A 27,689-nucleotide genomic window follows, 5' to 3' on the forward strand; every position below is an offset into this window, starting at 1 on the left:
TGTGATATCAGGGCCGCTTCAAGCTGCAAACAAACACCAAACACATGTTCCACTTTTTGCACCAAGCTTATGTGGGTGGCTTGGGAACTGGACTGTGGCTTTGCAAGCAAACTCCTTTAACCAGTGATCCATCTCCCCAGCCTATTTGCAGTGTGTATGTGTGTGCTTATGAGTGGGCATAATAAGAGACTGACCTTGGGCATCTTCCCAAGTTGTTCTCCACTTTGTTCTTTGATAGGGTCTCTCACTGAACATATAGGTCACAGATTTGACTAGACTGGATGGCCAGTGACTCCAGGGAGTCCCGCTCTCCATTTCTCCTGAACTGGGATTATAGGTGTGCACTATTACACTTGGCATGCACATGGATTTTGGAGATCTGAACTCAGGTCTTCAGGTTTACATGGCAACCACTTTACCCACTGAACCATCTCATTTTTAATGTACTCATATTAGCGTTTTGAATGCCCTGTGAAAGTATTAAGCTTACAAAATAGGAAAAGTGGTTTGGAGAGCTGGCTCAGTGGTTAAGGTGTTTGCCTGCAATACCTAATGACTGGGGTTCAGTTCTCTAGTACCCACAGGAAACCAGATGCACAAAGTGGTGCATACATCTGGAGTTCTTTTGCAGTGGTTAGAGGCCTTGGCTCACCCATTCTTTCTCTCCTTGCAAATAAAAAATAAAAAAATAGGAAAATTAAGGAGCAATGATTTACATTATAAAACAATACTTCAGATTTACAGATTTATGCAAAACTTCAGTTATTTTTTTTTAACTTACTGGAGAAAAAAATTTTCCACTTATTGAAGGATCATTGTACAAAATGAAGCATTAATGCATCTTTGGAACCTTCTCAAATGACATAGGTAAAACTCCTATTACTAGTTAAGCCAGTCAAACAACATTTCATAACAAGTTTTCAGATGCCCCTCATTATCAACCTGGAGGAGGAATAGGCTGTTAACTGAGGGCAGCATGCTCTGTCTTCCAGCAATGAAAGATGCCATTGCACCATAGTTTAGAGTTAAAATGTAATCACTCAAGCAGAAAATGGCTTACAGTCCATGATAGTTTGTATTCATCTGATAAGACACCTCCCCACACATAACACAAAATGAACTTTTTTCATTGTCTTTTTGTAATGGAATCTTGTTTAAATTCTTTGACTTTTATTCTAGTTTTTAAGTATAGAAGTTAAAATGTATAAAATTTTACAAGGAGAAGCTGAATATGGTATATGTGGTGGTTTCAATCAGATGTCCCCCATAAAATCATGTGTCTTGAATGCTTTGTCCCCTATACTTTGAGAGGTGGAGCCTTGCGGGAAGAGGAGTGTTGTTGGGGATGGGCACTGGGCATGGGCTTTGGGAAGTTGTAGCCAGACCCCCATTGCTAGAGCTAGGCTTACTTTCAGGCTGCTTTCCTACCTGCATGGCAGAAGTGATGCCCAGCCTCTGACTGTGCCACAATTTCCTGTGCTTTGAAACTGTAAGCCAAAAATAAAGCTTTTTCCTCCCACGAGCTGCTTTTCGTTGGGTATTTTGTCCCAGTAACATGAAAGCAACTACAACAGTGTATTTGTCAAAATTGCCTTTCAATATAATGGGGGAAGGTCTTATAGTATAGACCTCTATAGTATAGCTACTCTGGAGGCTGAGGCAAAAGGATCGAAAATTCCAGGTTTTCCTGGACTATACAATGAGTTCAAGGTTAACTGAGCAACTTACTGAAACCCTGCTCAAAATAAAAGATGTAGCTCAGTGGTAAAGCTCATGCCAAAGGCCCTAGGTTTAATCCCCAGCAAACACACACACACATACACTGAGAGAGAGAGAGGGGGGGGGGGAGGGGGAGAGAGAGAGAGAGAGGGAGAGAGGGAGGGAGGGAGAGAGGAGGGGGGGAAAGGGAGGGAGGGAGGGAGATAGCGAAAGAAAGAAAGGGGGAGAGAGGGGGGGGGAGGAAGAACTGTTGTGAGTCAGAAATTGAAAAACAGAATTTTAAAATATTTTTTTGAGGTAGGGTTTTGCTCTAGCCCAGGCTGACCTGGAATTCACTATGTCGTGTAGTCTCAGGGTGGCCTCAAACCCACAGCAATCCTCCTACCTCTGCCTCCTGGGATTAAAGATGGGTGCCACTATGCCCGGCTCCTGGATTTTTATACACAGATTAAAATTGAAATAGCTGTTATAGAACCAGAAAGATTTGTACACAATGTTTTGATAATATTTTCAAGTGGAATCAATATATGTTCTTGAGAAAGTATAAAAGAAAGCCATGGGATGATCAAATACAGCCTCGTGTGCCTGGACCATGCAAGAAGGAGGGTGGTTTTTTGTTTTTATTTTATTTTTTTCTTCAGGAGACTTAGTTCCACAGAAAGCAAGATTTAAATATATGTCTTCCTCAACCAGGAGCAGATAAGAGGCCAGCCAGGAAAAGTGAGTCATATGATTTCAGACAAAGTTGCCAATGCTGTCTTTTCTTTCTTTCTTTTTTCCATTTCACGTGGCTGTGGAAAGGAAAAAGTGGAAAGGAATCCTAATAGTAACATTAGCTTTTATTCATTCTGTAAATTGTAATATAACAGCTGCCATAGTGTAGTTATGGGACTTTAGACCTAATACTTGAACTTCCTTTCGACCCCATATATATGTTGAAATATCTAGCATTACTGAGTTAAGTTTTTGTATGTACTAGCTTAAGATGGCATTTTATTCCCTCACTGATTTAATTTAAATCATAATGTTGTGTTAGTTGTTTTATGGACAGACTTTTATTAAGCAGGTCTGTTCATCCACTGCCTTTCTTTCTAATGAAGCTAAGGTCTTATTTAATTTTCGGGTAGGTTTTGCAATGTCTCAAAATTAACAGACCTTCCAGGGCTTGGCCAGCCTTTAATCCAATCAAAGGTTCAATGAGCTCCCATCTCGTTCTCACACTTTGCCAAGTGCATAGAAAGTTCTGAGGAAATCAGACTTGGTTCACGTCCTCAGGGTGCCAGTCAAAAGATAAGGCTTGCGTAAGGAGAGGTGGAAGACGTCTGTAATCTTAGCCGTGGAGAGGCCAAAGCAGGAAGACAGGGAGCTGGAAAGCCAGCGTGGGCTAAACGGAGTTTCAGCGCTTCCTAAACTGTATCAAAAGGATTTATTTTTCCTTCAAAGGAAATTTTTAAAAAAGGGAAGTTAATCCACCATTGCAACTAGAATAAACCGAGCCCAGTACCTTGCATCTATTGTGTGCTCCCATGTGCCAGAAGCTCTTAGCTAGCTTCTCTTATGCCAAACAGTAGCAGTCTCCGACTTAACTAGCTCACTAATGTCAAATTGGAGAAAAACCGCAGAAACGGAGGAGAGTGATGTTAAATTGGGCTTAAGTCACAGAGACGGGCACCGTTAGGTTTGCCACTGCTGTGGTCATTTCTGGGGTGGTTGAGTGTCCAATGCTCATAAGATCCCGGAACACACACACACGCACCCCCCCACCCCCCGAGGGGCCCAGTTCTAATCTTGTTCCTTTGCAGCTCAGGTTCTCAGAGCAAACTGGAGTCTAGGGCAGGGCACGGTGGGTCAGTGTTACAGGTGAGGAGGAGGAAGACGATGGAGGGGGTCTGCAGGCGCTGTGCCCGTTCCCCAGACACTGACTTGGCAAAGCAACAAGTCGTAGGGTGGAGACCCTCGTGCGCCCTTACCGCGTGGAGCCAAGGTCAAGGCGGATCAGGCATGACCCGGCGGCCCTCCAAATGACAGGGGGGCGACCCTTTCTTTAGGCAAGCGGATGCCCGCGCGGGAGGACACCCCCGGAGCACGCGGTGGGGGGGGGTGCGCCACCCGCCCGCGCCACCCTCCCCGCCTCGGCCGGCGGGCGGTGACAGGCGCAGGGCGGGCGCGCCAGGGGCGGCCCCACGCCCAGGCAGGCCCGAGGACGTCACCGGCGCGCGGTCGAGCCTCCAGCCCGCCCCCGGCTCGCGCGCTCCTCTCTCCTCCTCCTCCTCCTCGGCTCCGCGACCCGAGACGCGGCTCGCCGAGCGCCCGCCCGCCGTCGCCCCCTCCTCGCGCTGCCGCGGCCCGAAGATGGCCGCCCTCCAGCTCCTGTCCGCCGCGCGCGGGCTCGGCGCCCGCTGCCAGGTAACCGTGCGCGGGGAGCGGCGCTGCCCATCCGCGCCCGGCCAGCCCCGCGCGGGCCGCTGCGCTCCGCATCCCGCGCCCCCCCTGCCCCAGGCCGCGCGCGCGTGGCAGGCGAGAGGCGGGAAGGGGCGCGGGCACCGCCGCGGGCCTGCTTCTCCCCGGCGCGCGCGTGGCCGCGGGGCTCCCGCTCCGACCCGGGGTCGGCGCCGGGGAAGATGCCCGCCGGCATGCCCTCCGGAGGCCCCGATCCGCCCGGCCCCGCTAACGGCCGGCCCGTTGGCGCCAGTTCACTGCCAAGTGGGCGGATGCTGCGCGCGCCGGGCCCGGGGCGGAGAGCCGCTCGCTCGCTCGCGGGGCGCCCCGTTCCCTACGAGGCTTCGCCGAGGTGGGGAAGAGAACCCGGCCCGGGGCCCGTGCAGCCCCGGGAGACGGTGCCGACCTGGGGGTGCTGGGGTGCTCTGCAGTCTGCAAGCGCAGGAGCACTCCCCCCACCCCACACCTTCTCTTGAGGTCTCTGACATCCTGGTCAGAGGCTTGCCATTCCCAACGCTCCTTTAAAACCTTCATGCATCCTAACTTAAGAACGTCTCCAGAGATGATTTCATGGTGGGAACGTGAGTGGTTCTGCTCATGCCCGCAGTGGAGTGTTGGGCTAGAATGCTGTTGAAGGACGGGGGGGCTGGCTCACTTACCTCTGGAGCCTCTTCCTTGAACCGGAAAAGGAAATGTTTCTCCCTTGGTGATGGATGGAATAGTTGTGAACTCGAGTGTCCTTCATGTGCTGTCTGCACACCTCGTGTTCTCAGAAATCATGCTTCTCCCCTTTGCCTTTCTTTTACTTGAAATTAATCCCATGGCGTTCAGAGTCTTGGAGAGATAAGAGAGGCCCCGAGTCCCTTCTGTGTGCTCCGGACAAGGACCCAGAACTGGATCATCTCATTCTTAAACTCTTTGTAGGCATGGTAGTGATTGCAGTTAGCTCTGGATATAATAAACTAAAACGGAACTTGTCCAGCAGTCAGCTTGGTGTAGGTGCCAAAGCAGATGCAAAACCAGGGACACAGGGATGCCCTTGGGCCAAGGTCAGTAACATTCCTCCCTTTTGGCAGTTATTTCCTTGTCTAGGTATTATTTACTCATTTCCAGGCTTTTCCACTTTGAATATGATCATTAAACTATTTCCCAAGCCAGCAAACCTCTTCTAGAGGAATGAGCTATAATTATGGGTTTTGCAATATCTCATTAAAAGTTCATAGCATAACTCAAACTTAGGCCTTTCAGGTTGAGATCAGCAAAGGCCCAACCCCAGCTTTCCCAAGAGTTCTCTCCGCTCATGACATTGAATGTCCTTACTGCCCATTTAGCCCTTAAAATCTCAACTCCCACCACTGTCGAACTTGTTTAACTTGGGACTGTATTATCTGCCCATTCTATATCTCCTTCAACATTACACACCACTCCGCAAAGAATAGGATTTTGACATGCTTAATACATGGATGAGAGAACTCATCTGCAACTTAACCTTGAGAGTTTTCCAGCTAAATAAAGCCAACAGATAAACTCACATAAAAAAAAAAAAAAAAAGCCAGGCGTGGTGGCACACGCCTTTAATCCCAGCACTTGGGAGGCAGAGGTAGGAGGATTGCCATGAGTTCGAGGCCACCGTGAGACTCCACAGAATACCAGGTCAGCCTGAGCTAGAACGAGACCCTACCTCGAAAAACCAAAAAAAAAAAAAAAAAATAAATAAATAAAAAATAAAATAAAATAAAATAAAACACCCTTTCTTTGGATTTTGTTTTGGGAGACCAGCTATGTAGGCAAGTCTTGGACATGTGATTCTTCTGCCTCAGCCTAGAGATGGCTAGGATTACAGGCATGCACTACCACACTTGGCTTTGAAAAGTGTTTTTAAAGTTTCCTTTATTTTATTACACACACACACACACACACACACACACACACACACACAGAGAGAGAGAGAGAGAGAGAGAGAAAGAGAGAGAGAGAGAGAGAGAGGCAATTATATAGAGAATGGGAGAGAGAGAGTGAGTGGCAGATATATAGAGAATGGGAGAGAGAGAGAGAGAGGCAGATATATAGAGAACGGGCTCCCTAGAGCCTTCAGCCACTGCAAATGAACTCCAGACACATGCACCACCGTGTGCATCTGCCTTACGTAGGTCTTGGGGAATAGAGCCTGGGTCCTTTGGCTTTGCAGGCTTTATCTCTCACCCAAGTTTTCTTTTCTTTTTTTCTTTTTTCTTTCTTTTATTTTTTTGAGGTAGGGTCTCACTTTAGCCCAGGCTGACCTGGAATTCACTATGTAGTCTCAGGGTGGCCTGGAACTCACGCGATCCTCCTACCTCTGCCTCCTGAGTGCTGGGATTAAAGGCGAGCGCCACCACACCCAGCTTTGTTTTCTTTTTAAATGATGACTAAGGGCATGCCTCAGGTTGACTACCTGGAGGTTTTATAAAACAGATTACTGTTTCTAATTTAGTAGGTCCTTGGGTGGAGCCCTTAGTTGGCATTCCACACCCATTGCCTCCTCTTGGCAGAGATGCTATGGTCCTCCCAGCAACCCTTTCTTTTTTCTTCTTTTTTTTTTCTCTTTTTGGAGGTAGTGTTTCATTGCAGCTCAGGCTGAACTGGAATTCCCTATGTAGTCTCAGGGTAGCTTCGAACTCCTACATCAGCCTCCCAAGTGCTGGGATTAATGGTGTGGGCCACCAGGCCTGGCTTCCAAGTTTTTATTACTACTTATAAAATTACAAATAAGAAAGAACAGATTTTATCCTTATAATTTGTGTTTCATTGCAGCTGTCTCTCTCTCTCTCTCTCTCTCTCTCTCTCTCTCTCTCTCTCACACACACACACACACACACACACACACACAACAATAACAACAAAAACAACAAAAACAACAAAACACCAGCATTCTAGGAAAACAGGAAAGCTTCTGATAAAAGTTTTAGGTTATATTTAAATCCACAGTATTTTACCCCTTGACAAACCATTATTTAACAAACATCTTGAATGCTTTACATTGCATTAATTGAAAGATTTTCTGCATATTTTAGTATTTTACACTTTATATTTTATAATTATGTTTTTATTTTTTTTTTAATTAAATAGAAAGGGGCCTTGTATGGACACATGATGTGTTGGTACCATCATTTTCCATTTCCTTGCCCCCGTTCTGCTGAGGGTCCTGCTCACTGGGATTGCAGATGTTCATCATCAGTTTGTGGGTTATGAGATGTGAGAGCCGCAGTCAGTCATTGTAAGGTGGCCCAGGTTCAATGCCTCTGGGTACTCCCTCCCACTTTGTGGCTCTTAAAATCTTTCTGCCCCTCTTACACAAAATTCTCTGAGCCATGGTGGCTGTGTTGTAAGTACACTTCACTATTATTCTCTGAGCGGCTTCTGGATTTCTGCTTTGGTTCGTTTTTTGAGTGTTCTCAGTGTCTGTCTTGATCACTCTGGCACTGGTTGACAGGCTCACTATGGAAGCAGCACTCCTGCGCATCTTGCCAGTTCCTCTGTGGTTTCACCTGGGGCTTGACTGAGGTGCTGGGAGTGGTTTATCTGCTGGCTTCTGGCTGCTTTGCCTCATGCACACAAGGTCCCAGAAGCCCCACTCCAGCAGCAAGGGGACTGGGAGCCCCCAGCAAATCTTTGTGTACATACCCACCCACATATTGCTGTCTTTTCCTTCTAATGTGGTTCTCTTCACCTCTTTCCATGGCCTCTTCCCTCCACTTCTACTCACCAAACTTTTATGCTGAGGTGGGCAAAATTAACCATGTGGTACCATGATTTAATTTATTTAGCAGTACAAAGTGGCGAAATACCAATTGAGTTTATAGTTCTGTATCATTAATATTTAAAAACAACAATAAAAATGTTTTGTGTATTTTCATTGAAAGATCACCCCAAAGAGAGATATTTTCATTAAATTTTGGAGTACAAACCGGGTGTGGTGGTGCACACCTTTAATACAGGCACTCAGGAGGCAGGGGTAGGAGTATCACCATGACTTCAAGGCCATCCTGAGACTACATAGTGAATTTCAGGTCAGCTAGAACAAAACCCTACCTCAAAAAAAAAAAAAAAAAGTTTTGGAGTGTGCAGTGCAGAGAGAGATATGTAAATGAAAGAAAGAACTGTGGCAGTGAGTGGTTAGAAAGGAAGGAAACTGGGCTGGGGAGATAGCTTAGATGTTAAGGTGCTTGCTTACAAAGCCAAAGAACCCAGGTTTGAATCTCCAGGACCCACATAAGCCAGATGCACAAGTTGGCACATGTGTCTGTAGTTCCTTTGCAGTGGCTGGAGGCCCAAGCATGCCAATTCTCTCCCTCTCTTTTTCTCTCTATCAAATAAATAAAATATTAAAGAAAAGAAAGGAAGAGACTGAATTTGGAAGTCATGAAATTAAATTCATGTTTATTGCTTAAGTAATGTTCAGACAAAGAATAAGACTTCAGAATTTAGGTGTAAGAATTTGAAGAGAACCAAGGCAGGGAAGATATTAAAAGAAGAAATGGATTAAATTGCACTGTAAGAAATTTGATTGTTTCACCCAAGTTCTTAATCATTATTTTTCTTCACCAATTATAATAGCAGAAATTAGTGTCAAAAATAAAATGAGGAGCTAGGGATGTAATTCAGCTGGTAGAGTGCTTGCTTAGCATGCAAGAAGCCCTGGGTTCTATTCTTGGCACTACATAAGTCTGGCATGGTAGTACAGATCAAAAATCCCAGCGCTCAGCTGGTGCAGGGGAAACAGGAGGATCAGAAGCTCAAGGTCACCTTTCACTAAAGAGCTAGTGTGAAGCCAATCTGAACTACATGAGACCCTCTTTCCCCACATTGTTTTTTAAGTAATAAATAACCAGCAACAATAAGATGGGGTTAAAAGCAGAGCAACAGAAAAACAAAATGAGGGCTGAAGAGATAGATGGCTCAGTAGTTAAAGGCAGTAACTACAAAGCCTGCTGACCCAGGTTCATTTCTTTTTTTTTTTTTCAGATTTTTTAAATTTAATTTTTATTAACATTTTCCAAGATTATAAAAAAATCCCATGGTAATACCCTCCCTCCCCCGCCACACTTTCCCCTTTGACATTCCATTCTCCATCATATTACCTCCCCATCTCAATCATTGCAGGTTCATTTCTTTAGGACCCACATACAGCCAGATGGACAGTGTCACATGTGTTTGGAGTTGTTTGGAGCAGCAGAAGGCCCTGGCCTATCCATTTCTTTCTCTCTCTCTCTCTCTTTGGTTTTTACTCTTTCTGTCTTGCAAAAAAATCATTTTGTAAGAGCCAAACTAAATGAGATACTTTACATGAATATGACTTGGGTGAAAAATCAAGTAGTCAGAACTACATATTTCATTACTCTAGATTCTCTTATGCTATGCAGACTAACCTGGGTCACATAGTGAGACACTGTCAAGAAGAAAAAAAAAAGGTGTTTCAAAAGAATTATAAAGCTTAAAACCTGTGCTTTGAAAACCCTCAACAAAGACAGCAATGGATTTGTTTGTGATGGTGTCAGTCATGTTAAAATGTTTATGTTAAGTGTGAAATCAGAACTTGTATGGGGGACAGAGTGATGAGGTTGGAAATACATGCTTGCAGAGCTTGCTGGGGCCCCCACCTAAACTTGTCACAAGAAAGTAGTGCAAGTGTATGGGATTTGTTCGCAGGGGCAAGACACCCTGGCATGTGCACACACGTGCAAATAAGTAAATAAATGAATAATAAAAATTTCAATGAAATTCCGGTAAATGATAACTTGATCTTACTGTCTTAGCAAGGAACCGAGAAAAGGTGGCATTCCCCAAAGGAAGCTAACGGCCTCTGGGTATTTTCTGTAGTCTGGGCATAGAGCTTCTCTATATAATTATTCATTATAACTATATCCCTGGGAGACAATTCTCATCTTTGGACAGAGTAACAGGCTGTTCACCTGACCTTGACCAAAATAGCACCCCTCCCCACAATGACATACTTAGTTAAATAATTTTAGCACATTCATACAATTGTGGCTGAAGTGGAATTTAATACAAGGGTATGTACAACCCTAGGAGTATGTGGCCTGTCAGGGCATACTGTCTTCTGAACTAGGTGGCTCATTTTTTGAGGTCAAGAGTGTTCTATGAAAAGTTGGTTAATCAGTGTCTACACCATTCTTGATTATCTTGAGCCCTATCACACAGTCCCTGAAAATATATCACTCTTACAGTTTTTAATTTAGTTATCTGGGTAAATTTATGTCTTACCCTCACAGAGGATCAAGCCCAGCTGTCACGCATGCTAGGCGAGCACTGTGCCATTGAGATACACACATTGTTGCAGTCCGGTTCACATTGCTGGTAGAAATCACCCAACCAAGAGCAGCTTCTGGGAAAAAGAGATTTATTTTGGCTTACGGGCTCGAGGGGAAGCTCCACGATGGCAGGGAGAACAATGTCATGAGTAGAAGGTGGACATCACCCCCTGGCCAACATAAGGTGGACCACAGCAACAGGAGGGTGTGCCAAGCACTGGCAAAGGGAAACTGGCTATAACACCCATAAGACCACCCCCAACAATACACTCCCTCCAGGAGGCATTAATTCCCAAATCTCTATCAGCTGGGAACCCAGCATTCAGAATACCTAAGTTTATGGGGGACACCTGAATCAAACCACCACACACATCTTTAGCACTACTAACATCTTGCATAAAACATCTTTGAGGGTTATTTTTGGGGGGTTGCACAGTCAAGCAACCTGCTCTTAATTTCTGATGCTTGGCATGATGACACTAATGTTTAGCTGCCATAGCTGTTTCTGAATCTGAAAACCACTCCAGGGTGTATGGCGAAAATGAGTTTTCTTCCAGCTTCCTCATGGGACTCATGTTTCCCATTAGACAGAGAAATAATTCAAGGTGGCCACACTCTCCATACCATTGGGTGTAGATAAATTCTTTCACTTTCTTCCTCATCCTGCGAAGGCCTGGACTCTTCATTGTAAGGGGAGATAAGGACAGCAATTAAACATGACAGAATGGGACAGCCATAAAGTCTTGCTGAGTGCTGTAATGGAGCAGAGGGAGAACTGAAGACATGAGGAAATAGAAGGGAGCACTTTGTGGTGAAGGACCGTGTAAGATGAGGACACACCCCAGGAGTGCTCCATCTGCTCCTGCCTTAACATAGTTTTGGTAAATTGCTTCAGAAACTTGACCTATAAAATTAGTTGGTTAGATTAGATTAACTATGTCTTTTTCTCCCCCTGTAGGAGATACCTACAAGTTTATTATATAATCCACAGGTGACCTGTTTATATATGAAACTTTTGTTTTGTGTTGGTTTTTTAAAAATATTTTACTTATTTGACAGAGAAAGAGGGAGAAAGAGTAAGAATGGGCACGCCAGGGCCTCCAGCCATTGCAGACGTACTCCAGACGCATGTGCCCCCTTGAGCATCTGGCTAATGTGGGTCCTGGGGAATCAAACCTGGGTCCTTTGGTCTTGCAGGCAAACGCCTTAACTGCTAAGCCATCCCTTCAGCCCTTGCGTTGGTTTTTGAGGAATGGTCTCATACTGGAGCCTCAGCTCTGCTGAAACTTGCTGAGTACTTCAGGCTAACCTCAAACTGAGGTAGTCCTCTTGCCTCAGCATGAACCACTATGCCCAGCTTCAATCTACCACATTTTAAATCTCATGCTAAAAAATTGTGTGTATGCATTTAAAACAGAAATAAAAAGGTCCTTAGAAGTTGGAGACAGAGAAGATAGGTCTTTCAAACTTCCTGTCCGTCCACTGAAGCCCCAGGCTTTGGGCAGTGTGCAGTGTCGTTCCTTGACTTTGACCAAAATAGAAACTCAAAGGGACAAAAGTCCTTTGTACAACTTGTACCTATCTATCACATTTTTTTTAGCCTTTCTCTCAGTACGTTCTCTTAGTTTTTTTTTTTTTTTTTGAATAGTAATTGAGACATTCATGAAAATAGGTATAAGAGGAAGGAGAAAGAATGACAGACTTTGACCATCTCAGTGTATCTGCTTGACAGATATTAGGTTGTGAGGTGGGTAGGCTGGGCTTGTTAAGGTTAGCATGACAGTATAATTCTGATATACTCTGTATTTCTTCAGGTTAAATATATAATGAATGTAACAGGTGATTTATTTATTTTTTGGGTTTTTGAGGTAGGGTCTCACTCTAGCCCAGGCTGACCTGGAATTCACTATGTGGTCTCAGGGTGGCCTTGAACTCACAACAATCCTACCTCTGCCTCCCAAGTGCTGGGTTAAAGGTGTGCGTGATATTTTTAAAAAATATTTTTATTTACTTGTGTTGTGCATGTATGGGGAGGGAAGGAGAGAGAAAGAGACAGAGGCCTTTTTTCACTGCAAGGGAACTCTGGTGGCATGGACTACTTTGTGCATCTGGCTTTAGGTGGGTCCTGGAGAATTGAACTCTAGCCTGCAAGCTTCACAGTCAAGTGCTTTTAACTACTGAGCCTTCTCCCCAGATCCCAAGTGAGGTAATTTTTAGTATGAGCGATTGGTTATTAAGGCATCTGTTTTTGTATTTTCTCTTGCCCATGTTGTGAATGGAATTCTGAAGGAAATAATTACAACTGGTTGTTTATGAATGCTAGTTGGATGACTCATTAAGACTCATTAAGACTCAGCTCTTGGTTGCTATGATAAACTACCTCAGAGTAGGGATTTGTAAAGGAGAGAAGTTTATTTAGTTTACACATTCTGGGACAGGAAGTCTCAGGTGTGGTGGTTGCATGTGGCGAGAGTACTGTGTAGCATCATGATATGGCCGAGAAGCAGAGGGCACGCAGATGTGTGCAGAAGAGTTAGCTTCATGTTAGAACTACCCACCCTCGGCAGTCACTAGCCAGTCTAGTAGGAGCAGGATCTCACTTTATCTCATAAGAATTAGCCAGCAGCATTAATCCCTTCATGTGGCCCACACACTTCACAGAAGTTCCACCACCTCTCAGTACTGTTGCATTGGGATGAAATTTCAATATGAGTCCTGGAACTGACAAGCCATCTCTAACCCCTTTAGTTCATGGGTACTGGTAGCTAAGCCCTTCGTGGAGGGAAGAGTTTGCACTTTTCTTCAATGTCAGTCTACTAGCCCTCCAGGCAAATGAGTCAGTGTGTGCTGTTCTTCATTTGTCCTTCTACACGCTGCTGTGTGAGTACCTCAGGTGGGATGGGAGGCTCAACCGTGTAGGGATTTGTAGTATTGATCACATTGCACTTAATATATACTGAATAATTCACCTAGAACTTGGCACATGAATTCTCAGTAAATATTCATTGATTGAATAGGATAGGTTACCATCAGAAATTGGTGACTGGGTATTATTATTTGAATCTGAACCCTAGTATGTCATATGGGTTACCTACTTTTATTCTTTTGGGTGGCCACAGGTGAGACAGCTGGAGCCTGTCCTGTGTAACAAATGGTACGGATCACTGTGGGATTCCAGTGACAGTTTGTGGATAGAGTGAAGCAGTTTAGAGACAACAGGGGCCCCAGAAATTACGTAAATGTATGTAATGTCTTTCTGTCCTTGCAGTCTCCACTTTGCTAGAGGTCAGAAATGTCAGAAGGATCTGGCCTCTTATTATCTCTCTTTTAAAAAATGTTTTATTCTTATTTGTTTGTAAGGAGAAAGGGAGATAGATAAAAATAGGTGTGTCAGGGCCTCGTGCCACTGTAAATGAACATTGTGCCTCTGGCTTTATGTGGGTACTGGGGTATTATACCCAGGCCGTCCGGTTTTGTAAACAAGCACCTTGGACTACTGAGCCATCTCTCCAGCCCCTCCTGTCTCTGCCGAAAATAGTTACTTTCTTAGATTTCTTTTTTCTTAGATCCAGCCTGAGTCCTTCCCTAGAAAGGAGTTCCCCTTTCCAGAAATAGTTCCCTCCTCTAGATTTCTGGAAGTATTAACCTGATCCCCATGTAGAACGCTGGTGTTGGGGCTGGTCAGTTACACCTGTATCCAGAACACAGAAAAGACCCCAGTCTGGGTCTCTAGGTGGAATTTTCTATTTTCTGGAACCTCCTCTTGGTATCTCTTCATCAATAATTCTGCATTCTTTCCTTCCGTGTATGTTCTGAGGCTTCCCATTTCAGGAACCCCTGCCCTTGCCTTCTGTTGGTCAGGACCGTTCTGTATTCTTTCCTCTTCCCTTCTCTTATGTGCTCTAAATTCTCTGATCCTTATAATAAAATTTCTTTATACTTACCCTCTGGACTATGGATTTCAATTCTTTGAATTCATAAGACAGCCTGGAGACCACTGACTTTGTGGAAGTTTTATGTGACTGTGACAGTTCAGCACACTAATTTCAGGGTTACAGCCTAACCAAGAAATGAGAAAGGCTCTGGTGCTCTCAAAGATTCCCCCAAATTCCCATACATATTGGTACATTGGCTGGGGACCCCAGTTCCCCTGTCAAGAGTATGTCTATCCTTTTAAGAATATAGTCTTAAATCCCCACTCTATTAAAAAAAGAAGTTATACTATCATAGAAACAGGGTAAAATGATGTAGAAAATGAGGGAGTTGAAGAAATGTTGGTCAATGAACACAGAATTTCCATTAGGAGGAAGGTAGCCTAAGAGAGTGAATGTATGGTTGTTAACTATACTGGGTTGTATACTTGAAGGCCAACAAGTGAGCAGATAAGACAGCTTTACTACAAAAGAATGATGTTAGGTAACAGTATTCCAGCTGGCTCAAATGTCATTTTATACTATACACATATATTTGAATATGATGTTATATACTATAAATATGAAAATTTTTTCTGGTTGATTAAAAAAATATAAAACTGTAGCTTGGGGAAGTAGCTCAGTCAGAAAACGCTTGCTTTGTAAGCATAAAGATGTGAGTTGTATCCTTAGAATGCCATGAAAAAATTCTGGGTGTGGTGGTATGTGTTTGTAATCCCAGCACCGGCAACACAAGGGAGGTCAGCCCCTCTACACTACTTGGTGAGCTCCAGGGCAATGAAAGACTGTCTCAAAAGGAAATGCAGATGGTGTTCCTGGGGCATGACACCCGAGATTGTCTGTTTGGACATACATGTGCACTCGGACACATAATTTCATACCATATATATATATGATATAAAACAAAATAAACACATATAAAACAAAACAAAATAGTGAATGTAACATTCTGTATACATAAGTGGAACAAATTGGTGTATGCCAAATATGTCAAGTAATGTTTGTCTACAAATGATTATTTACTGAGAATATTTTTATCATTACAGGGGCGTGCACGCTACTTTTCCATCAGTTCTTGCCGCTATACCAAATTTTACACAGATCCCGTGGAAGCTGTGAAAGATATCCCTAGTGGTGCAACATTGCTGGTTGGTGGTGAGTAAGAGCTCTGTTCTCCTTTGGGTGGTCTTGTCCCTTATGTTTGTAGAGCTCTGGATATTAGAAGTGCCAATTATTATTTTATTACAGTATCCCATCCTAAAATTTGAGCAAGCTTTAACACTTTAGATTTTGCTTTTACTTTTTTTTTTTTTTGTCTGAGTATTTTGAAATGCTGAAGCTTCCAACTGCTGATATCCCATCAGGAGCTGTGAGGACTCCCCAGATCCTCGGGAAATCTCTTTAACCTGGCACGCTTGTGTCAGCTGCCCTGGCCCCACCTGTACTGCTCCTTACTTGTTGAGCTGGAGAGCTCACACTATGTCCCTATGGTTGAGACCCCCACATTCTCTGTCTCCTTTTTGGAAAGTCTTCTGTAACCACTGCCTCTGCCTCGCTAAACTTGTTTCCTGATTCCTACACATGGGATCAGGACTGATTTGTAGACTGCTCGCTACTCAGTGGTTCAACTGGTAAGTCATTGAACGCCCATCTTCAGAGTCGTTTTGGAGCATGTAAAGAGATGAAAGTGTAGGTTTAGGCTTTCAGTTCTATAAAGTCTACTCAGGCGTATTAACCAGGTATGGTTGAATAAGTAACTGCATAAGGGTTGAATAATAAAATGACATAAAAACATATAAACTGAGTATGCTGGTGTCTGGTAATATCTGATGGTACCGAGCATGGAAATCCAGTCACAGGTGTTGACTTGCTCAGGTATATTTGAGTATATTATTTAATAGGTTTAATAATATGCTTTGTATTTTTCTCTTCTATAAAGAATAATAACTCATATTCCTCTAAAATTACATTATACTCTTTACAGATCATTCCCCCTTTGGGTTTATTATAGGTTTTGGGCTATGTGGAATTCCCGAGAATCTTATAGGAGCATTACTAAAGACCGGGGTGAAGGAACTGACTGCAGTCAGCAACAATGCAGGGTAAGTGAATTTTTAAAACAATTGACTTAAAGGCATTGCCAATTCTTAAAAAGTATTTTATATCAGTGAAATCAAATTTACCTCCACTTACATGAACAATATGCTCAATCATCTGAGGATAGTTGTGTGGTTATAGTAGCTTGTCTCCCTAAACCCAACACTGGGCAACCTCATCTATGGATTACATAGTGAGACTCACCTCTCAGAAAAAAAAACAAAAAACAAAAAACAAACAAACAAAAAAACAGGGCTGGAGAGATGGCTTAGTGGTTAAGGCATATGCCTGCAAAGCCAAAGGACCCAGGTTTGATTCCCTAGGACCCACATAAACCAGATACATAACGCAGTGCATGCATCTGGAGTTTGTTTGCAGTGGCTGGCTGGATGCCCTGGCGTGCCCATATTCTATCTCATTCTGTCTTTCTTTATCTGTCTATCTGTCTCTATCTCTCCCTCCATCTCAAACAAACAAATAATAATAATAATTAAAAAACAGAAACAAACCAAACCAAAAGAGTGCTTAATAATGTCAAGAGTGGAGGTTACATTTTGTTTTTAGTATTAGTGACTGAATTTATGACCTCATGCCTAGCACTATATTTAATTTTAATTTTGACATGAGGTATCTCTAAGTTGCCTGTTCTGGCTATGAGCTCACTCTGCAGCCCAGGCAAGCCTTGAACTTGTGAGCCTTCTGCCTCCTAAGTAAGGGAGGTAATTACATAGCACCATTAGGCCCAGTGAGGCTACATTTAATCACACATTTTTTTTTTTTTTTTTTTTTTTTAATTTGTCAGATTTTTTTAAAGGTTTTTTTTTTATTGTTTTTTAATTTTTATTAACATTTTCCATGATTATAAAATATATCCCATGGTAATTCCCTCCCTCCCCACCCCCACACTTTCCCATTTGAAATTCCATTCTCCATCATATTACCTCCCCATTACAATCATTGTAATTACATATATACATTATCAACCTATTAAGTATCCTCTTCCCTTCCTTTCTCTACCCTTTATGTCTCCTTTTTACCTTACTGGCCTCTGCTACTAAGTATTTTCCTTCTCACGCAGAAGCCCAATCATCTGTAGCTAGGATCCACATATGAGAGAGAACATGTGGTGCTTGGCTTTCTGGGCCTGGGTTACCTCACTTAGTATAATACTTTCCAGGTCCATCCAGTTTTCTGCAAATTTCATAACTTCATTTTTCTTTACCGCTGAGTAGAACTCCATTGTATAAATGTGCCACATCTTCATTATCCACTCATCTGTTGAGGGACATCTAGGCTGGTTCCATTTCCCAGCTATTATAGATTGAGCAGCAATAAACATGGTTGAGCATGTACTTCTAAGGAAATGAGATGAGTCCTTTGGATATATGCCTAGGAGTGCTATAGCTGGGTCATATGGTAGATCAATCTTTAGCTGTTTTAGGAACCTCCACACTGTTTTCCACAATGGCTGGACCAGACTGCATTCCCACCAGCAGTGTAGAAGGGTTCCTTTTTTTCCACATCCCCGCCAACATTTATGATCATTTGTTTTCATGATGGTGGCCAATCTGACAGGAGTGAGATGGAATCTCAATGTAGTTTTACTAATAATTTTTTTTTTTTTTTTAATTTTTATTAACATTTTCCATGATTATAAAATATATCCCATGGTAATTCCCTCCCTCCCCACCCCCACACTTTCCCGTTTGAAATTCCATTCTCAATCATATTACCTCCCCATTACAATCATTGTAATTACATATATACAATATCAACCTATTAAGTATCCTCCTCCCTTCCTTTCTCCACCCTTTATGTCTCCTTTTCAACTTACTGGCCTCTGCTACTAAGTATTTTCATTCTCACACAGAAGCCCAGTCATCTGTAGCTAGGATCCCCATATGAGGGAGAACATGTGGCGCTTGGCTTTCTGGGCCTGGGTTACCTGACTTAGTATAATACTTTCCAGGTCCATCCATTTTTCTGCAAATTTCATAACTTCATTTTTCTTTACCGCTGAGTAGAACTCCATTGTATAAATGTACCACATCTTCATTATCCACTCATCTGTTGAGGGACATCTAGGCTGGTTCCATTTCCCAGCTATTATAAATTGAGCAGCAATAAACATGGTTGAGCATGTACTTCTAAGGAAATGAGATGAATCCTTTGGATATATGCCTAGGAGTGCTATAGCTGGGTCATATGGTAGATCAATCTCTAGCTGCTTTAGGAACCTCCACACTGTTTTCCACAATGGCTGGACCAGATTGCATTCCCACCAGCAGTGCAGAAGGGTTCCTTTTTTTCCACATCCCCGCCAACATTTATGATCATTTGTTTTCATGATGGTGGCCAATCTGACAGGAGTGAGATGGAATCTCAATGTAGTTTTAATCTGCATTTCCCTGATGACTAGTGACGTAGAACATTTTTTTAGGTGCTTATATGCCATTCGTATTTCTTCCTTTGAGAACTCTCTATTTAGCTCCTTAGCCCATTTTTTGATTGGCCTGTTTGATTCCTTATTAGTTATCTTTTTGAGTTCTTTGTATATCCTAGATATTAATCCTTTATCAGATATATAGCTGGCGAAGATTTTTTCCCATTCTGTAGGTTGCCTCTTTGCTTTTTTCACTGTGTCCTTTGCGGTAATCACACATTTTTTAATAACATCTTTCATAATCATAAGTAAAAGAGACTTGGTTTACTTTATGTAAATATGTAAGTTAAGTTTTTATATTTTTACCTGTTATACTTTGAATTATCCATATTAAAATATATTGTAAAGTTAGAATAAAACAGATTCTTTTGGAGACTGAATCTCATGTAGCTGAGAATGACGTTGAACTTCTGATTCTCCTGCCTTTAACTCCCAAGTGCTGTGATTACAGGTGTGCTTAACCATACCTGATACTTAGAACAAGTGTTTCTGAATGTGTTCTGGCATTTTTTTTTAAATTTTATTTATTTATTTATTTGAGAGCGACAGACACAGAGAGAAAGACAGGTAGAGGGAGAGAGAGAGAATGGGCGCTCCAGGGCTTCCAGCCTCTGCAAATGAACTCCAGACGTGTGTGCCCCTTTGTGCATCTGGCTAACGTGGGACCTGGGGAACCGAGCCTCGAACCGGGGTCCTTAGGCTTCACAGGCAAGCGCTTAACCACTACGCCATCTCTCCAGCCCTGTTCTGGCATTTTAAAATTAAAGATGTCCTGTATGTTCTTTGTTATTATAGGTCATTATTTATGAAGCGGGAGCACAACGATTTGAAATGTGTCAGGTTCTTTCTTTTGGTGATGCCACTACTCTAGGCCGTATGAAGAGAATATGTTAATCACAGAAAATGTCACTGGTCCTGGTGGGAAGTAGAGGATATACTCTAGCTTAAGACAGTAGAACTAGGCAGCCTAGTATATGTGACTAATAATGAGCTGTTGTATTAAAGCACCTGCATGTTGGTACATTTAGGTATGTTAGGGAAAGCCTGTTCTCTTTTAGCAATGAAAGAAGTACTTTAAGATCTTAAAAAATTGAAAAATAACCAACTTGGTAATTTCGCTTATTATGGTAAAGGGAAGTGAGCATGAATAGTACAGTTGCTTAGGAAGCAAAACTGATACTATTGTGCTCAGTTTTCCTTTTCTGAGTTCATTTCTGCTGTTGAAGGCTCTCCTGCTTCCCTTTTGTTTGTGAACATTCTTTTATTTTCAGGATTCACTCCTGTTACACATCTTTTAGGTAGCCTTATACAGTTACAGAACTTTATTAGTCTTCACTGAACTTGACCCATTCTGAATTTCTTTATAGGCCATTATCCTTTCTTTGAATACTGAATTATAATTCTATGGAATATGTTATGTACTGATCCTGTTACATAAAGTAGTTGTGTGTTGTCTGCTTTGTTCATCCTCTGAGTTTGGTGTATTGAAGCTGGATGAAACTACAGAAGTTCATCTGTTTAGTTCCCTTGGGTGTCACAGGAAAATCTGTAAGTAGAGAAGTAACTTCCTCATGCTTACCTGAGATTTCTTCTTTTCCTTCTTTTTTATTATTTTTGAGGTAGGGTCTCACTTTAACCCAGGCCGGGCTGGAATTCACTATGTAGTTTCAGGCTGGCCTTGATCGAACTCATGGCGATCCTCCTACCGCTGCCTTCTGAGTGCCGGGATTAAAAGGTGTGTGCCACCACACACAGATTTGCTTCACACTTCTGAAACATGCCCCATTCCTTTTTAGTAACATACTTATTAAAAATACATTTGATTTCTATTAATTCATTGAGTTTTTCAGATAGCTCTGTGCCTAAAAGGGATGCTGTAGGTCAGTCCATTGACCTGAGCTTGACAGAGATACATGGTAAAGATATGTTGTTAGGAGATTTCATCATTGTGCGTGCATCACAGAGTAGACTTATACAAATTAAGACACCTACAACATCACTAGGTGGTATAATCTTATAGGACCACCATTGAAGATGTTGTCTATCAGTGCATAACTGTGAGTTACAGAGTAGGTGCTGTATACTAAGGGGACACTTTGAAAACCCTCTTTGGAAGCAGATCCTCTTAGAGTTTAAATCCTAAAGATCCATAGGGATGTGGGTAAAGTCAAATAATTGAAGGAATCTTAGTCACCCTTCATTGGATGTGACCTAAGTTTTGAGATCAATGAGGAAAAGTTGGAAGTCACAACTTTTCTCATTTGAGAAGAGGTCATTTTATGGAAGGATCTGCTCAAATTACAAATCTTTTCAAAGCTTGGATCCTGGTTATCTGTTTTGTTTGTTTTTAATGATCAGTTAGACCTGCAGTCATAAGATACCACTTGCCTTGTATGAAGTATTAAGTGTTAGCCTTGAGATAAACTCTGCTTTACAATCACACAGCTGAACCAATACTTTGGTATGGTTGACTAGGAAGGTAGGGAAAATTGAGAAAGTGCCTTTTCTTGAATGCAGCTCTTTGCCAATGAGTTTAAACCTGGAGACAAAGTCCTCTTTCTTTTTCATTGCAACAATGGCAACTCTGAAGAACTCACTGGGTAGATAAAAGCCACCTGGGCTGAGCATTCCCCTAAAGTTCATTTGTCTAGGAAGGGCTAAATACTTCTTGAACCATGTGCTTGTGTTATGTACCTAGTACACACAGAGTTCATTTATGCCCTATAACCATGGAAAAAATAAATCTTACCTTCAAATACAGCATGAACTTTTTTTAAAAAAAGATATATTTATTTATTTACTTGAGAGAGAGAAAGAGGCAGAGAGAAAGAGAGGTGAGAGAAAGAGAAAGAGAGAGGGAGAGAATGGGCATTCCAGGGCCTCTATCCACTGCAAACAAACTCCAAATGCAGGGTGCCATCAGCCCCTGTGCGTCTGGCTTATATAGGTTCTGGAGAGTGTAACTGGAATCGTTTGGCTTTGCAGGCAAACACCTTAACTGCTAAGCCATCTCTCCATCCCAGCATTTCCTTTTCTTTGGACACTTTTGTGAAAATCATGTGGTTGAGATTAAACATGTCCCCACATGAAAAGAAATAGGAAGTAATTTCCTATATACTTAAAATTTTATTTGTTATCAATTAATGGGATTTCAGGGTGAAAATTCAGCAAATTAAATTTCATATTCATAAAATAAGGGTATTTGTGGATCATTGATACCTCCCATGCTTTCCATAAATATAACTTTTACAGATTATTGGTTTTAAACTTATAACTCCTAAGATGTTTGAAGTCCAAGTCTATTGTGCTGCAGGAAAAAGGTCAAATGTTTTTTCCTTTAACTATTTTAGAAAAAAGTTGGCTACCACAGGAAAGCAGCATTAGCTTTCATATCAAAGAGCTATAAGATGCTTTTCTGTACATGTTATTCTATTTAGATATGTGTTCCTCATTTGCAAAAGGCAAATGTCTTCTTTTTTTTTATTTTGAGATCCTAGATGTAAGGGACCTCTTTTAGTCCTTTTTTTTTCTTTCAATCAGCAATTACTACTAATATTTAGATAATAGTTTGGGCTGAGAATCTTAAGCATTGCTTGGTTGCTATGCCAGGACCCTAAGTCTAAAACGAAGCAAAGGGCAACTTCACAATGCTTCCCAAAGCCAAGATCAACAAATACAGAGGGTTATCTTTAAATAGAGCCAAGGTCAAAAGTGTAATGTGTTGAAAAGCCAAACAGAGAGGTATGAAAGAGTAGTTAGAAAAATGTCCTAGTCAATGAATGACCAGTTATGTTCTCGGTTTTGTAATGGACCTTGTAGGCTTAGAGGGAGTTTCAGATATTTAAAACTACAGAAAGCAAACAGGCTGTATTCATCTTCATGAATTAGTTTATGGTTATGATTTTATTAACCATGGTTCTGGATATTATCATTGGCACTCTTAGAACTGGGTAATTTAAGAGTGTAACAAAAGGACCCTTTTAAGTGGATTTATTAGGGCTGAAGGAAAACAAAAACAACAAACCCTGGAGATGGTAACAGAGGAGCATTGTTACTACTGCCCAGGGATGGAAGGGATTAAGGGAAGATATTTAAATTTTTTTTTGTTCATTATTTATTTATTTATTTGAGAGCGACAGACATAGAGAGAAAGACAGATAGAGAGAGAGAGAGAGAGAGAGAGAATGGGCATGCCAGGGCTTCCAGCCACTGCAAACAAACTCCAGACGTGTGCGCCCCCTTGTGCATCTGGCTAACGTGGGACCTGGCGAACCAAGCCTTGAACCAGGGTCCTTAGGCTTCACAGACAAGCGCTTAACCGCCAAGCCATCTCTCCAGCCCAAGGGAAAATATTTAGAAGAGAAAGTTTGTGTATATAGAAGGTAACCCAGCTTGAGAGGAACAGAACCAAAGGAGTGTAGATCTCAATCTACTGTCCTCTCCACCCCGTCCTCTTGATGGCACCTCCCGTTTCCTGAGCCCAGGCAGAAGGCAGCGGCAAGGGAGCTCCTTCATCCCGTGTACAGGCCAGCTATCCCAGACGCAGCAGGCTGGAAGCTGCGTACAGATCCAGAGGAACGAGCATGGAATAATGACCTGGTGATTTTTAGGTCATGAGAGAGGAGCTGGTGAGGAAAGAAGTGGCAGTCAGTAGTAAGTTTATTCCATAAATGTTCAACAGGTGTTTCTGAAGTTCTCTGCATGATGTGCTACACATGCTGACAGGTGCTTGGGGTACAAAAGTGAGTAAGAGAGAACACCCCCATGTCATGGATCTTCTGTCAGGGAAAGGCAGGGAATAATAGGTCATATAACAAATAACTATTTTATCTACTGACATGTTCATACATGTGCATAATGTATTTTGATCATATTTACCCTCCATTACCCTCTCTTAACTCATTCTCACTTCTGCTGACTGAGTTGTATGTGTGATGGAAAAAAGAAAAAGTCTAAGGGGGTTGAGATCCTGAAAGTAGAGGGTAAGCGTTGCAGTCAGGTTCGCATTGCTGGCAGAAAACATCTGAGAGGGGGTTTATTTTGGCTTATAGACTCGAGAGGAAGCTCCATGGTGGCAGGGGAAAACGATGGCATGAGCAGAGGGTAGACATCACCACCTGGCCAACATCAGGTAGACAGCAGCAACAGTTGAATGTGCCAAACACTGCATGAGGAAGCTGGCTGTAACACCCATAAACCCACCCCAACAATACACTGCCTCCAGGAGGATTCAGTTCCCAAATTGCCATAAGATAAGCATTCAGAACACATGTTTATGAGGGACACCAGAATCAGACCTCCACATTCTACCCCTGGCCCCCATAAACTGATACCATACATGATATAAAATACAATACATTCAGTCCAACTTTAAAAGTCCCCATAGTTTCATCAATCCCAATGATTTTCAAATATCCCCATAGTCCAAGATCTTTTAACTGAACTATAATACTAAAAATCCCACCAGAACCCATAATGGAACAAAATAAACATTCACACTGCAAAAGATGGCACTGGGCATAGCAAAGAAATATTCAACCAATACAAGATTTAAACAGCACAAACATCAAACTCTGTAGTTCCAAGTCCAATAATCCTAACCAGTGACATGTCTCTAGAGTTCCAATTTCACTGTTCCAACTCGGGTACTTACAGTCCTGGAAAACTTCATCCAGTGCCATAAACTCTTCTTGGCAGCAATCCCATAGTCCTGGCATCTCCATTAGGTCTTCATTGCAACCCGTGGTTCATCCTTGTGGCTCCATTGGACTTCCAGGCAGGTAATCCAACAACCCTGCTTCACACTGCCCCTGGCCATTTCCAAAACACAAAACTGTGTTGCAAATTTAATGACCCTCTCTTTCCTGCATTTCTTATACTTCATAATACCAGGTGAGGTGCCAATTTGTTAACCCAGGGAGGAATAAAGGAGACTTTGTATACCAGGATACTCCTTCAGCATACAGGTTCTTTTAAAGACTGTATTTTTCCTGTTGTTCCAGTGCAGATGAGCTGGCCCAGTCTCAAAGGTTGTAATCTCTCATAGCATTGTAGCTGGATGGGCAGAAGTTTTGGCCCAAAGATTTCATTTCTGTGCCATCTACCTGATGGCTCACAACAGTCTATTTTGACACAAAGAAACCCTGCACAAATGCTCAGGACATGAGCATAACAGCAAGCCTCACACAGAAACTGCTTCAAGCACAGTCCAAGCAAATCTCTTTCTCACCATCATAAGCCAAACCTTATAGCCCTTAGTTCTTTATAGATTCAAAATAGTCCATCAAGCTCTATTTATGGCACTGCAAGGTGTCTTTTAGGCCAAGATTTCAAGTCCTCACAAATCAGCTCCAAAAGGCCAAAAGCCACGCAGACAGGTTTCTAGCAGCAATGATCCCACTTCTCCTTATCAGTTTTACTGTTGCAGCCAGGTTCTCATTGCTGGTAGAAAACACCCAACCAAGAGCAGCTTGTGTAAAAAAAGGGGGGTTTATTTTGGCTTACAGACATAAGGGGAAGCTCCACGATGGCAGGGGGAAAAAAATGGCATGAGCAGAAGGTAGACATCACCTCCTGGCCAAGCCCACACCCACCAATACACTGCCTCCAGGAGGATTCAATTCCCAAATTGCCATCATCTGGGAACTTAAATATTCAGAACACATACATTTATGGGGATATCTGAATCAAACCACCACAGCAGGTATCAGTGTTCAGCCAGTGATCAAGATGACACCCGGGAGAATAATTTCCCAGATGGAATGGCTGGTGCATAGCTGCCTAGGGGAATGCACCTGGCGCCATTGAGAAATAGTGTGGAGGCCAGCGAGCTTAAAGGACTATGGGAGGAGGCAGTCACGTGCATGGAGGCCTGCAGCCGGGGTTTTCAGGCTGCACTAGAGCCCTTTTCTTTCCTCTCAGTGGGTAAGCACCACTGCAGGTCTTTGAGCAGAGCAGGTCCCTGCTTGATTTCTGTGTTTTAGAAGGCTTACTATGGCTTCCGTGGTGAAAGTGGATTGTGAGGGGGAGGAGCAGAAGCAGTGAATGTTACTCTGATGTCCAGGTCACAGTAAATGGTTTAATTTTGAGTATGTTGTGGAAGTAATCAGGATGTCTTAGATTTGATGGAAGAGAGAAATTACAGATTGCTTCATTAATTTTTGTGTTGAGCATCTCAAAGTATAGAGTTACTCTCATGTGTGATTGGGAAGGCCATAGGAGACACATACGTTAGGGGAGAGGATGGGTAGGAGAGACCGGAACGTACTAGAAAGCATGTGTCTGAGCAAGCAGTAGGGATAGTCAGTTTAGGAAAAAAAAAAAAAAATCTTTAGTAATGTGGAGACCTCTAGTGGAGAAGTGTATTATTAACCTGCAAGAAATTCTACAACCCTACAGAGTAGTTTTGAAAATACATGTTAGTTAGACTTCAGTTTCTTTCAGAAAAAGTGAGACTTAATATAATTTTATTTGTGCACATGGTAAATGGGGAGATATTGTGGATGAGCATTCTAAAGCTAAGCTATAAAGTAAGATGAGTGGAAGGTTAACAATTACATGTTACCTATACACACTAAGATATATAGTGTATGGGCTGCAGGGAGAAGGGAAGACAAAGGTTGTGAACTGAGAACAAGTCGTTTGAGCTGGAATGGGGACTGGTAGGGAAGAGGATGAGAATATACAGAAGAGCCAGATGGAGAAAAGGCAGTTGTTAAAAGCTGTCGCGGGGCTGGAGAGGTGGCTTAGCGGTTAAGGCACTTGTCTGCAAAACCAAAGGACCCAGGTTTGATTCTCCTGGACCCACATAAACCAGATACACAAGGGGTTGCGTGTGTCTGGAGTTTGGCTGCAGCGGCTGAAGGCCATGGCTTGCCCATTCTCTATGACTCTCCCTCTTCTCTCTCTGTCTCTCTCTGATAAAAGCTATGTTGCGTTAGGAATGCAGATGGCTTAGCAAGCATGAGGACCCGAGTCGTATCATTGCAGCGCTGGGAGGTGGAGATAGGCAGATTCCCCAGGGCTCACTGGCTGACCGGGACAGCCTAATTAGTGAGCAGCAGGCCAGTGAGATGCTATCCTAGAGGAAATGAAAGACGTTCCTGAGGATGAGACTCTAGGTTGTTCTCTGACCTCTGTGTGCACATGTAACGGCATATACTGTGTGCCACACACATACAATTACGTATACACACGTGTGTACTACACACACTCACAAATGTCAGTGTTTTGACACTGCCATCTTTACACTTTTGTTTATCTAATAAGTTGATGTTCCTAGTGAGTACTACATTAATGTCCCCAGCGCACTCTTCCAAAGGCAGAGTTCTGTAGAGGGTCTGTGTCTATATCAGAATGGGCAACAAGTCTTAGGACTGAATCCTCTCCCAGTGCTTCTTGGTTTGGCCTCCATTTCTGTTGCCTCTCGTTGTTGCTCGTTTGGACTAGGCCAAGTCTCTTTCATTTCTGAATATCTCGAGTTTACTTGATAGCCAGTTACTTTTCAAAGGGTCTCCATGCCCCTCAGGATGAAGTCCCTCCAAGCAGAACACAGCCTGGCCCTCTCCCGTCTTGCTTCAGCCCAGGCCGCAGCCTGCTCAGGGAAGCACGGAGCTTCCAGGCATCTGGTGAAGGGGCTCAACTTCTCCGGCTTCCTCTCTTCTCTCAAGCAGTGTTCTCCCATTTCTCCCATTTGTTTACATGTCACCTTCTGTGAGGACTTTTCCTTCACTTTGACTTTTGCTGCCCTCT

General features: G+C 42.7%; 1 protein-coding gene across 1 annotated transcript in view; it reads left to right on the plus strand.

Moving 5' to 3' along the window:
• The first annotated feature begins 4,001 nt into the window (after positions 1-4,001).
• Oxct1 (3-oxoacid CoA-transferase 1) overlaps positions 4,002-27,689 on the plus strand; it is a 126,507-nt gene continuing 102,819 nt past the window's right edge. Inside the window, exons 1-3 of the mRNA XM_045132692.1 lie at positions 4,002-4,125; positions 15,445-15,553; positions 16,410-16,500. Of these exons, the coding sequence (XP_044988627.1) occupies positions 4,072-4,125; positions 15,445-15,553; positions 16,410-16,500 (254 nt within the window). The 5' untranslated portion in view covers positions 4,002-4,071. The remainder of the gene's footprint in view (positions 4,126-15,444; positions 15,554-16,409; positions 16,501-27,689) is intronic.

This window comes from Jaculus jaculus, chromosome 13 (genome assembly GCF_020740685.1).
Source record: "Jaculus jaculus isolate mJacJac1 chromosome 13, mJacJac1.mat.Y.cur, whole genome shotgun sequence".
Lineage (NCBI taxonomy): Eukaryota > Metazoa > Chordata > Mammalia > Rodentia > Dipodidae > Jaculus > Jaculus jaculus.